This window comes from Chrysochloris asiatica, unplaced genomic scaffold, assembly GCF_000296735.1.
Source record: "Chrysochloris asiatica unplaced genomic scaffold, ChrAsi1.0 scaffold00231, whole genome shotgun sequence".
Lineage (NCBI taxonomy): Eukaryota > Metazoa > Chordata > Mammalia > Afrosoricida > Chrysochloridae > Chrysochloris > Chrysochloris asiatica.
The window spans coordinates 676880-689787 of record NW_006408749.1 but is presented as its reverse complement, the minus strand read 5'-3'; the positions used below and the strand labels follow the sequence as shown (position 1 = coordinate 689787).

The following is a 12908-nucleotide window of genomic DNA, read 5'->3' as shown; positions in this document are numbered from 1 at the left end:
TGAATGAAATATCTCTTTGGTAGCAACATCCAGAGCACAGTCAGTCAGAGGTTTTCTGCAAACACAGCTGGCGGATTGGCAAAGGCAATTGTCTTCACAGGCCAAATACACCCCAAATTTATGCCATTGCTGATGTGTGCCACAGACAGGAAAACTGGAAGTATCAGTATCAGGATGGAATCATAGGCTATACTGCCTTTCCTCCTCTCCTGATGATTTCACTCTTCTGTCTTCTACCCACCTAGACATTTGTCCACAGAGCACAGTTTGGCCTTGTTCTACCAAACCGGCTATTCCTCTTGAACCTCCTGGCTCCGGACATCCATTCCCTTTCCTCAGAACCACCCAGCCCAGGGCAACACCCATTCTACCTTCTTCCTCCCTCCAGCATTGCCTCCAGCAGCTACTGTAAAGGAACCAAAGCCAACAGAGAAAGCAGCAACACCAGAGAGGGCAGCAGAGGTGATGGCATGGAGATATAGAGCAGCTGAGGATTCTAGACTTATGGCAAGAGAAAGGCTGTGTGCTGGCAACCAGTAGGCAGGCTTGCAGAACGTGCCCTTTGGTTGCTTAAATGATTATATATTTCCTGAGTGTTTTTGTGTCCATCAAAAAACAAAACAGGGAATGGAAGCTAATACTGTTGAATGGTGATACATGGATGTGATTGTAATCTCATTGCAATGATATGAAATACGAAAGGACGAATGCAAAACTGATGTTCTCCCATGTAAATTATCACTCAGTGCACAATAAAAGATTTAAAAAAAAAAAAAAAAAAAACTCATCTTCTCCCCTGTACCCAGTTGAGTCAGTATATGAGCTATTTATACTTCAGTACGAACCTCAGAAAGAGACAGAACTGCTTTCGTCATTATTCACAAGTGGATATTACTTCCTCTGGTGGAATGTTATGTGATATTAAGTGTCATTCAACTCATAACGACACTGCTGTGTAGGGTTTTCGAGGAGCGGCTGGTGGGTTTGAACCACCAGCCTTGCAGTTAGCAGTTTAGTCCACCACAAGTATATGTAACAGTCAGTTTGAATTACAGAAAGGACTTTTGGAGCATGGAGTATTCTGGGAGAGAGCAAGCTTGGGATGAGGTGGGAGGGTGGGAGGGCTTGGATGCAGGGAAAAAGGAATATGAACAAAAAAGGTTATCATCAAATATCATTAGTTCTGCTGTTGACCTTGTTGTTGTTAAGTGCTTTCGAGTTGTTTCTGACTCATAGCGACCCTGGATCAGTTTTCCAAGGAGTGGCTGGTGTGTTTGAACCATCAACCTTGTGGTTCAAACTGACTTTGTGGCCCAGTACTCCGTTGTGGTGTCAATAGGGGCAGATTCTTATTTCTCCCTTGACAACCTAAGTTGAACACTACGAATGTTCTGTCATTGCCGGAGTATTGATGAGACTCTAAGATGCCTATGACTTCTCTATAGGGGCCTCATGAAGTAGAAAATTTTGCCGGAGTGTTGATAAGAGACTCAAAGATGCCTATGACCTCTCTATAGGGGTCTCATGAAGTAGAAAACTGTGTTCTCTGTGCTGTCCTAAGAAGGGCCCACTCTGTGGATGACAGGTACACAGAACATTGAGGCTGCTTAGCAGACATCACATAAATACAAGAGATGGGGAGACAGCAGGCATCCCATGATTCATGGGATTGCCCCCACTGTGGAACTCAGTGAGGTCAATAGTCAGCCCATGAGTCACTCAACAAGCTCTTATTCATACACTAACACAGATTTATTGAGTATCTACTATGAACCAGACCCTGTTCTAGGTACTGGGGAGAGAATAGTGAACAATGAGCAAACATTTCTCCTTCATGAGCCAGCTCAAATACCACCTCCTCTAGGAATTCTTCCCTAATTGCACTAAAAATAAATCAATATCCCCTGGCCTCTATGTTTCCACTGGTCTTTGCTCAAATCTTTTAGGATACATGTCATGTTGTAATTTAGTTGATCTTAATTCTTGTTTGTCTCCTCCTCTAAAGCATTAGCAACATGAGAGCAAGGCCCATTTTTCACTTACCTTTGAATCTCTTGTGCTAGTCACAATATTTGGCACACAATATGCACTCAATAAATGTTTGTTGAATGAATTCATTCCCATGGGCATTTCAAACCAGAGTCCTGCCAACAATGTTAGCACACAACAACCATGTGTCAACATTTCTTGCAGATCTAAGCCACCAGATGGGAGGACTGGTGGTGGTGGTGGTGGTCACGTGCCGTGGAGTCGGTTCTGACTCATAGCGATCGTGTACAGGGCTTCCGAGGCTGTAAATCTTTACAGGAGCAGAAAGCCTCATCTTTCTCCCGCGGAACCGCTGGTAGTTTCGAACTGCTGACCTTGAGGTTAGCAGCCCGACTCATAACCACTTCACTACCATTGTTGAAATACTCCACTGAGATTATATAGTCACCGAACAAGTCACTGGATCTCTATGTTGTTCTTGTGAAGTGCCATCAAGTTGGTTCCGACCCATAGCGACCCTGTATAGGGTTTCCAAGGAGCAGCTGGTGAGCTCTATTGTTGTTGTTGTTGTTAAGTGCCTTCGAGTCAGTTCCGACCCATAGCGACCCTGTACAGGGTTTCCGAGGGTGTAAATCCTTACGGGAGTAGAAAGCCTCATCTTTCTCCCGCGGAGCAGCTGGTAGTTTTGAACTGCTGACCTTATGGTTCGCAGCCCAATTCGTAACCATTACGCTACCAGAGCTCCTTAGCTACCTTAAAATCCACTTCTCCATACCTTGGGGCTCTCAACCTCTAAACAATAATTTGAACATTATTTAACACCCACATAACCACTGAGATGCTGCCAGAAGACTAAATACCCTGCCCACAGGCCACCCAAGGTTTTTGCCAGTCAGAATGCATATTTGAGCCATCCTCCCACCTAATACTTTGGTTACTAAATAATGTCTCTCAAAGAGGGGTCCAAGATTCACTGGCATCAGAATCATCCAGGATCTTGTTATAAATGCAGATTCCCAGTCTCGCCCTGGACATATTCAGAATCTCTGTGTGGAAGGCCTAAGCATCTGTATTGTAACACGCTTCCAAGGGATTCTATCACTAATCAAATGTAAGAAGCACTCCTTTCCAGACTCACAGTCTCTTCGTGTCCATTTAACCAGTTACAGGCAGAAGAGGAGCACCTAAAACCAAGTACTCTCAACTGAACAGAAGAGGAAGGGGGCTTGAAAACGTGTGTGGGAAAATTCCATTATGTTTTCATTCCCTCTTCCATGATCTTTGTGAAGTCACCTCCTATAGTGAGTTCCCAGGTTACAAACAGCTTATTTACAGACAACTTGTACTTGCCCTTTAATGTTAAGTAAATTTGCCCTGACTTTGAAAGAACTGAGCCAACTCATTCTTCATCAACAAATTCTTCATCATATCACCTTCACTTGCTGTTAAGTGCAGCTTTTAAATCATTGAAAAGGCTTCCGGCCTTTTCTTGCACTAAACCTCCCAAACCCAAACCCACTGTCAAGTGCATTCTGACTCAAAGCCCTACCTGTAGGACACAGTAGAGCCATCACATCTTTTTCCCAAGAAGCAGCTGGTAGGATTGAACCGCCGACCTTTTGATTAGCAGCTGGATGCTTTAACCACTGTGTAACCAGGGCTCCTCTCTTGCACTAAAGTAAGGCTAACTAAGAACCATATACCCCTGTTCTGACTGACCTACAAATTCCAATTAAAGACACGCATAGGAACCAATCTTGTTCCTAACTCGGAGACAGCCTGTGTATTGAAAACCACAGGAGGGGAGAGATGAAACGTGAGCCACTAGACTAATAACATATTTTTTTTAAGTTATATGAAGAAAGTACGCGTGCCCAGATGTGTACCAAGGGATTAAACCAAGATCCAACAGCATCATTTCCTGATTGAGATGAAAAGCAAGCAGATACTTTGGGCAGAGAGCAGGCCACAGTTCTAATAACCAGCTCTTTGTGATGGAAATTCAACAAAAAGAAGTGTTTGAGCTGGAGCTGATGCTGTCTCTTTCCTCTGGCTATTTCAAAAAGCAGATGGAAAGATTCTCTCAATGGGCACAAGATACATAAGAACAATGCCCGTGAGACCTCAAGAGAACACAGACAGAGCCACCGGAGGGGAAAGGAAAAAGGGGGAAAAACTTCTGTTCTAGTCAGCCAGTCACTATAATACAGGTACACATTAAACAATCAATGTGCATGTACAGCATTGTATGAAGCTCTGCAGGGAGGTACAAACTAAAAAAAAAAAAAAGAAAAGAAAAAGACTATTCCTTTCCTTAGCAAAGCTGTTCATGCTACTGGTGTGGAGATCAAACGTGCATAAACAGGTGACCCAGTCAAACACTTACAGGATTACTTATGTGAATACAAAGAGACATTTTAAGAACTGACTATTTGGAGTATTCAGAGGGTTAGGAAAGGAGGACAATAGTTGTTCCTAGAATGACTGGAATAACTGGAGTCAGGTCAGTCTTATCTGGAAAGGTTTCATAGAAGTGGAGGATTTCAGAGGAGTATTTACTAAGAGGAGGAGCACAGAACAAGCTCCACAAAGTCTAAGAAATTGACACATCTATAGTCAAAGGACAGGAATCCAGAGAGCCTGTGCATGATCCACTGAATAGGAGGCAGCAACACACTGTCATTTAAAAGTAAACGCAATGCTGGTTGTATTACCTAAGCACAACCCTGGCTGTATTACCAGGTGCCTGGCATGAAAAGGATGGGTCGGTCATCTATCTTTCCTCTGTACTTAAGACTGCACTGGACCTATCCTCTCTCTCTCTCTCTCTCTCTCTCTCTCTCTCTCTCAAGAGTTACAGCCCTCCAGTTTTATATGCCCTGCATTAGGTAGATATGCAAACTTGGCAAGGATCCAGAGAAAAGCAAGTGAAATGATTAGAGGAATGAATTCTAGTAGCTAGCAAGAAACGTTAAAAGGAGTTGAGGTTTGTGAGTCTACACGCTTAAGGGGGAAATGTTTTGGGCATCTGCCAGTTTTGATCGGCTTTGCCCAGCTTCTCTGTTTAAGTGACCACATAGTTATATTCAGAGGATTAAAATGCTTTGTTCCATGTGGCCCACTTCATGGAGAAAATTGAGGCAGGAAAAGGTTAAATAATGTGCTCAGATCCCTATAGCAAATCATGGGCTAAACTAGCATCATAATTTTAAATCCCAGAACTGCCTGTGGGTTGTTTTCATCCACCAATCCACATCACTTCTCTTTATAATGGACGCCCCCGAAAGACAGAGACAATGAAAGATGGAAAAATCCTCTGCAAATTTCCTTGGGGGAGGAAATAAAACAAACTAAAAAGGAATGTCATGCCTCACTGCCGAGGCCCATATAAACAGCATCCTCCGGTGTCCCCCTGGACTGATGACACAGGACACAGTCCATCTGATAAGCTGTCAGCAGATGGCTGGATCCTTCACAGTACCCATTACCCACCAGCATCAATTCCAAGTAGAAACTGTAATCAGTGCCCCAGACAACAGATGGGGAATGAGGAGGTGTGTCTGATCTAAAGTCAAGGGGGGAAAAAAAGTCTAGATCTCAAATCCATCAGGTTTTCTCAAAGACAAATCCATCCCCTAGCAACAGTGTGAATTCAGTTCATTCCAAAGGGTGTCACAAAATGCTCAAGGCTTTTTAATGTGTGTGTACTTTTAACAAAAAGGGAAGAAGTAAGACAATCAAAGAGTGAACCAAAAGCAAGTAAACCATATTTGTTGGAGATCAGACTTATAATATGGTTGAAACAAATAAAAACTAACAGCAGTGGTCACTGTTTTAAAAAAAAAAAAAAGGATAGGACTTAGTATTACTGGCTAAAAAGTAGTGGCTTGGAGCTAAGGGATCAATACATTAATTATAATTTGCCATATGCCCACCCGCGGGAGAAAGATGATGCTTTCTGCTCCTGCAAAGATTTTAAAAGCCTCAGAGTTGCTATGAGTCAGAATCAACTCGACAGCACTTAAAACCAACATATGTCCATTCATAATACAGATTGTTTTATGTGCATAGACATCAAGTATTAAATGGCATATGTTGTACCCCACGAAGTTTGGTGTCCAAGTAGAGGACACACAGAAAAGGAATTGGATAAAGACATCCCAAATAGGATCTTTTTGCTAACTTCTGAAGATAAAATGTCACATAACTGGGATCAAGGAAAATAAAGGGCTTGGTGTGCCACTGTAGAATAAGCATTGGTCGGCAGCTGGAATATACCAGCTGCTCCTCGGAAACCCTACACAGGATCAATATGAATCAGAACCGACTCAATGACACTTAAACTAAGATCAAAAGAGCTCAGTGACACTGAACTGCTAACCACGAAGTGGGCAGCTCAAACCCGCCAGCCACTCCTCAGGAGACCAATGAGACTTTCAGCTCCTGTAAACATTTACAGCCTCAAAAATCCTTCACAGGGTTGCTATAAGTCAGAATTGGCTCGATGGCAGTAAGGGTTAAGACCAAGGAGCCCTGGTGGCTCAATGGTTAAGCGCTCAGTTGCGAACCAAATAGTTGCCAGTTTAAACCGCTCTGTGGGGAAAAAATATTGGCGATCTGCTCCCTTAAAATTTACAGCCTGGAAAACCCTATGGGCAGTTCTACTCTGTCATCTAAAGCAGTGATGAGCTGGAATCAACTCAGTGGCACACAAGAAGTCAAAACCACCAGTCTTTACAGATACATTCACTTACATTGTCTGTCATTTTAATCCTCATTCTGATAAAGTGTAGATTTCTAGGACTTACATATCTATGAGAATCTCTTCCTGCTTAAAGCCTCAATTCTCAATATGGCAGATGAGTTTTAAAATAACCTCTGCCACTAACTTGCAGGCTAGACAACAAAGTCACTCAGTAATTTCATCCCCTGTCACCCATACCTACCAAAATAATATGCAAAAGAGGACGACTACGCAGGCTTGAGGAAATACTTATTGGTGTAATTGGTCAACATTAGCAATATTTAGCAAGGGGTTTATTAATCCTGAGGATTCACAAACAACTCTGGCTGGAGCTTAGATGCAAGAGGCTGCTGCTTCAGTCATGTAAGCCTGTGTCATTTTACAATCCCAGGGCCTTTGAGAAATCAGACGAGACCAAAAAAGAAACCGAACAGCAGAAATATTAATCAAGAATAGAACTTAGGTTTCAAAAGGGAGCTTAGTTCCAGAGGGTGCAGGGAAAGTAGAATCTCCACTGAGTGGTTTCCAACCAGTCTGGACAGGGCTGATGAAAAGAGATGAGGAAAAGACTCCTGTGGTTCAATAGTGAATAATTGCCATCAGGGCTGACTGTGAGTGTTGAAAATGTCAAGGTAGACGTTTTGTAGCAAAAGGAGAGGAGGGGTTGATTTTGCAGTCCAGGAGCAGAGGTCCCTGGGACCATCAAGGGAGAAAAGCAAAGTGCAGGACCCTATCTAGAGAAGAAGTGACCCCAGAGATGGAGGCAGAGACGATGCCGATGACATGGAGAGATGGAGCAGCTGGGGAGTCTGGATTCAGGGAGGGAGAGGGCCTGTGTGCTGATAACTGAGGAGCAGGCTTGCATCATCAAACAACCCTTTGGTTGTTTGATGATGCATGGAGGGGATTGTAATCATTGCAATGAAATGGAATACAATAGGATGAATGTAAAACTAATGTTCTCCCATGTAAACTATCACTTGATTCACAATAAAAACTTAAAAACAAAAAAAAAAATAGAACTCAGACATAGTTCTGCCCTTTCATAGGCTACAAAAGTTATCAGTCACCAAAAAGTAGCATGGCCACACCAACAGTCTGGTGAGACTGATGTCGAGTTGATTCCAACACATAGCAACAGGAGAGGACAGAGTAGAACTGCCCCAGAGGGTTTCCAAGGCTATAAATCTTTACAGAAGCAGACTGTCCTGCCACAGATTTCTCCAGCGGAGCACCTGCCGGGTTCGAACCAATGGTTAGCAGCCAAGCACTTAACCACTGTGCCACCAGGGTACCTCATCTGGTAACAAGGTCTTGGGAATATTTGGCAGACTGAAAAATGGGAGCTGGGGAGACAAACAGATTTTCCTCCAGTTTCTCTACTTCCTAACCTTGTTCCAAATTGATTTGGACTCTATGAAGAAGAGGGCCTCCCTATGAGGCCAAAATTGAGTCGGCAGGTTGAGAGGCTCATATCAGAAATGTTCCTACTAAGTTATTCCCTTTGCTTCAGGAGCTCAGAACCCCACAGAATGTACTGCCATTCAACTCATTCACTTGCTCCTTTCTTTCTGCTCAGGAAAGTTAGGAATACACACAGGCGTGCTGGTGGTACTGTAAAATAAGCACTGGACAGCTAACCACAAGGTCAGCAGTTCAAATCCACCAGTCACTCCATGGGAAAAAAATGAGGCATTCAGCTCCTGTAAAGACTGACAGCCTTGGAAAGCCTATACAGGGTTGCTGACTCGGAACCAACGGACAGCACTGAGCAACATAATAGGGCTAAACACTGTTCCAGAAGCTTTTCAACATCTCTTTTTTAGGTCCAAGCTCATCTATCACAACCCTAAATAAGGCAATACATGTGAAAGGGCCTTAGAAACAGTGAAGGGCTAAATAAACATAAGATATTACTCACCATACATACTATCGTTAGTCATTGCTGCTACCAAGTCCGAGAATTACTTCTAACCTTCTTCTATTGGACTGCAAAAAGTTGGTGGGGAAATGCCATTATCTTTGCATTCAACTTTTCCACGAACTTCTTGAAGCTCCCTTGTATTTCTGTCTAGGACTCACATCAACTTTTAAAACTCCATATATTCCTGCTGCCCTCAGAAAGCATGGAAAGTTGGATTCATCAAAGGCTAGGTCCCCCAGCAGACCAGGGGTTACTATTTAAATACTATAAAGTGACTTGAGAGTAAAGGGCAAAGGAGTATAAGCCTAGTTGAGTTTAAAAATTCATCAGCAAGATGCTGCTCTCTGCTCTGAGACCATAGCTTCAGTTTAAGCTAAGCATGAGACAGTTGAAAAAGCACAGGTGACAGAAATCAGCCCACAGTACCCACCCCCACCACTCCCTGCCCTCCAAAAAAAGTCCATCTCTCTTCAGCCAGAGTGTCATCATCATCTGCATGTGTTCCCCTGGTCGGTTTACTTCACTGAGAAGATACAGAGAACAAAAGTTAACAGAGATTAACCTCAGAAACGAACCCAGCTTCCTTTTCCCAAAGGGGCCAAAAACATTTCAGAATCGCTCTCTGTGGCATCTACGTCCACTGCTTAGAGAAAAAAGAATCACAGAACATAAACTGTCGCGAGTTTGGAGTACAACTCTGATGCATTTTCCAAATGGGCAAACTGAGGCCCAGGAAGGGGACTCTCCCCCAAAGTCACACGGCTGTGCAGCACGAGATGTCCTGCGCCCTTTAAAGACTCAAACCCTTTCCTCTAAAAACCATGGTGCTGCCAGGTTTGACATCATTGCAGCAGCACCAGACAAGCTGAATTTAGTCCTTTGTTGACCTTCTAGATATATGGTTGCCAGAGGCCTCAAGACCCCTTTGTAGAAGAGGCACCCTCTGACCCTCACCACCTGCCATCCAAAAAAAGCACTCCTGTCCAGAAAGCCTCACACAGCAGCGGCTGAGATGTGTTGTTTCCTCTCATTAACAAAAAGCCCATTCATGAAAAAGAAAGAAAGAGGACTGGCTCAAATTTATACAGAAGATCTAGCTAGGAGAACCCTGGGCTTCCTGTGAATGGCATCGCTTCCCAAGAAGCCCTCTCTTAAAAAAAAAAAAAAAATCCTGCCCACTCCATCCTGCTTAATGCTTACAAACACCCCATCAATAACAGTTCCTTTATTCCCAAGCCATCCACACCTCCTGGCCACATCTGCAATACGGAAGGGGTCTGAGGACAAGAAACGACAATCCAATGAGTTCCCAGGAACGCACAACTAGCAAGTATCTGAGCCATAAGTACAGAGCACCATTGCTTCTGCCTCCCCAGGACATGGCCTTGCCACTCCAGTGGTAGCTTGCAGTCCCTAAGAGGGTGAGTTTGCTTTCCAGCTAGATGCTAATTCATCATTTGGCTGCAGGCAAGTGACCTTCTATGCCTGGACCCTACCAGGCCTATAAAATGGACAGGGATCATAATCTGAACTTCCTGCTCCACAGAAGGCTGTCGCAAGTCTCTTGAGAACAACTTACTTTCTACAAATACGAAAACAACAAAGATGCCACTGATAAGTTTCAACATTGCTGCTGGTTAAAACACAACAGGTTTATCCACCAGCCTCAATAAAAAAAAGACATGCTCTTCCCCTTCTTCACTTCCTCCTGCCTGATTATACTGTTGGTGTTGTTGTTGTTGAGTGGTTGAGTCGGTTCCAACCCATTAGCAACCCTGTATAGAATTTCTGAGGCTGTAAATCTTTACGGAGCAGAAAGCCTCATTTTCTCCCGCGGCACCGGTGGTAATTTCTAACCGCTGACCTTGCAGTTAGTAGCCCGACTCACAACGACTACGCTACAGAACTTTAGGTTATCTCTCCACACAAGCTGAGGACAGATAGCCTCACTCTTGGTCCTCACCCAGATGATTTGTATGTATCTGCCAACTTGCCTTTTCAATTACATTTGTCTTTCTTAGCACCACTACACAGGTGGAAGTTGGGGAGATAAAGCCATCAGCTAGCTCACTGAACACCCTTGGACCATGACCACAGGAGATGGAATGATAGTGAAAAGATGGAGAGGTTTTCAAAACAAATAAGCATCCAATCACCATAGACAGAGATCACCGGTCCAAACTTATTAAGTCAGCCTGTTTAAGAGTGCACTTAATAAGAAGCTGGTGCTGCTTCAACACCTCAGAATTCAAAGGAAGCTCTTACTCTGAGAAGTCCATACAAGTATTTCCCCAAAGTACCACAGGACACTGATGTGACCACCTCCAGACAAGAGTGTCACCAGACTCCTGGGAAGGGCAAGGGGGTTGGGTCACTTTCCACAGATGGGATTCAGAAAGAACAACTGGGGGGGGGGGTGAACTCCCTGCTAATGAAGGGCCATCTTGGGCAGGCTGGGAAGGGAGGGGCAGCTGGCCAGAGTGCCAGTCATTCCTAGGGTTCAGCAGGATGTTCCTCACCTCCGCAGTGGGGGCTGACACATTGTGCAAAAGGGGAAAGAAAATCCACTCAATCAGCACAATGGCAGTCACTCATTGGACAATCTTTTTTAAGGGTCCCACTTCCCAGAGGGGTGAGGTGGTCTACACTGCGCAGTGTCCGGAGCACGCAAATGACTCGACTTAGGTTGCCCAGGAAAAAGTCAACAGACTCACATGCATCATGGTGACCAGGTGACAGGGGTTGAGCAGGTAGATGACGGTCTTGGTGGCGAACTTAAAGCCCACCTCCACCCCGAAGGTCAGGCACAGGGCTACTAAGAGCAGATTCTTGCTCAGGCTCTCCTTGCCTTCCTCTGGCGGCTGCGTCACCTGCTCTGGCTGGCTGCCATGGCCACCCCTACTGTCCTCCTTCGTCTGCCTCAGGATGTGCCGTAGGGCCACCAGGATCTCCAACAGGGCCAGGGTCAGGACCACCACACTTTCCAGCAGCCGCTGCTGCCAAGAGAGGAAGGCAGCACAGTCGGGGCCCCCATTGCCTGCAAAGCTGGGGTCCACGCCCCCATACAGCCAGTCCAGGAGACTTTGGTAGCTATACCGGGACATGATGCAAAGTGGTTCCCCTTGACCACCGTGCAGGAAGCAAAAATGAGATGGAACACAAGCCCTGAGGGTTGCCCAGGGCGTGGGACATGTAAGGAGGGCACACCCCCAAACTCCCCTCCAGACACCAGGGCACCTAGAGAAGAAGAGGGGACAGACACTACACGCGAGGCCTGGGGTAAAGTGCTGGCTCTAACTTGTCCCCACGGCTGTCTGGGGAGCCCCCCGCGCTTCTCCAGTGGCCACCAACGAGGCAGGGTTGAAAGGAGCCGTTGGCCAATCTAAAAGGAAGGAGAGGAAAAAAAATAGGTCTCAAAGAGGCAATTGCATCGGGAATTACGAAGCGGGGAAGGGTAACTATCGAGGGTAAAAAAGGGGAACCAGGGGTAGTGGCGAGGCAAGCAGGGGCCAGGGCCAGCTGGAGGCCGGGAGGGTCAGGGTGGGGGACCGAGGGGACCCGGCAGTGCCGCGGGAGCAAACAGAGGGGCAAAGACGGGTGAGAACGAGGAGACGCGCGGAAGCCAGGAGAGGAGCGAGCGGGACTGGACAAGCAGGGAGGACGACAGGGAGGCAGGGACGCCGGACTCCTCCTCTCACGCACTCGCTACAGGGGGATCTCTTACTCCAGCAACCGCGTGGCTGTCTTGGCCCCCAGCTAGCAACTTCACCGCCAACGGGCCCCTCCAGCCAATTTAGAGCCGTCCCGGTCCAGCCTCCAGAGCCCGGGCCCACCTCCAGCCCCCAGCTCCACCCCTCAGGCCCCTACGCCCGCCCGCCCGCCCTCCCGGGCAGCACCTCCGCGCGGCCCGCCCGCCCCGGACCTGCCCTTCAAGCGCAGGCGGCCCTGGCGGGAGGAAGCCGGAGCGAGGGTTGGGGGAGGCCGGGCCAGCCAGGGGCTGGGTTTCAGCCTGCCCCCGCCCTCCGCCCAGGCGCCGCAGTTTGCCAACGCCTCCCGCCCTGCCCCGGGGACTGACCGCCGCGGCCCGCGGAGCTTCACTCACCGGCAGCTCGGTCCCGCGACCCGGGCTAGGGCGGCCACTCGCCTCCCGCGCTGCCCGCGCTCAGGCGCTGGATTCTCCCAGCGGCAGCCACCACCGCCGCTGCCACCGCGCAGGGCTCCTCCTCCCGGTCTTCCTTCCCCAGTGGCAGC

The 12908-nt window shown here is 46.6% G+C and overlaps 1 protein-coding gene across 1 annotated transcript in view; it reads right to left on the bottom strand.

Moving 5' to 3' along the window:
* The window catches only part of TMEM164 (transmembrane protein 164), a 244194-nt gene extending 231791 nt beyond the window's left edge, over positions 1–12403 (bottom strand). Inside the window, exons 1-2 of the mRNA XM_006873237.1 lie at positions 12360–12403; positions 11372–12039 (exon numbers count right to left, since the gene is read on the bottom strand). Of these exons, the coding sequence (XP_006873299.1) occupies positions 11372–11761 (390 nt within the window). The 5' untranslated portion in view covers positions 11762–12039; positions 12360–12403. The remainder of the gene's footprint in view (positions 1–11371; positions 12040–12359) is intronic.
* Between the last annotated feature and the right edge of the window lie 505 nt (positions 12404–12908).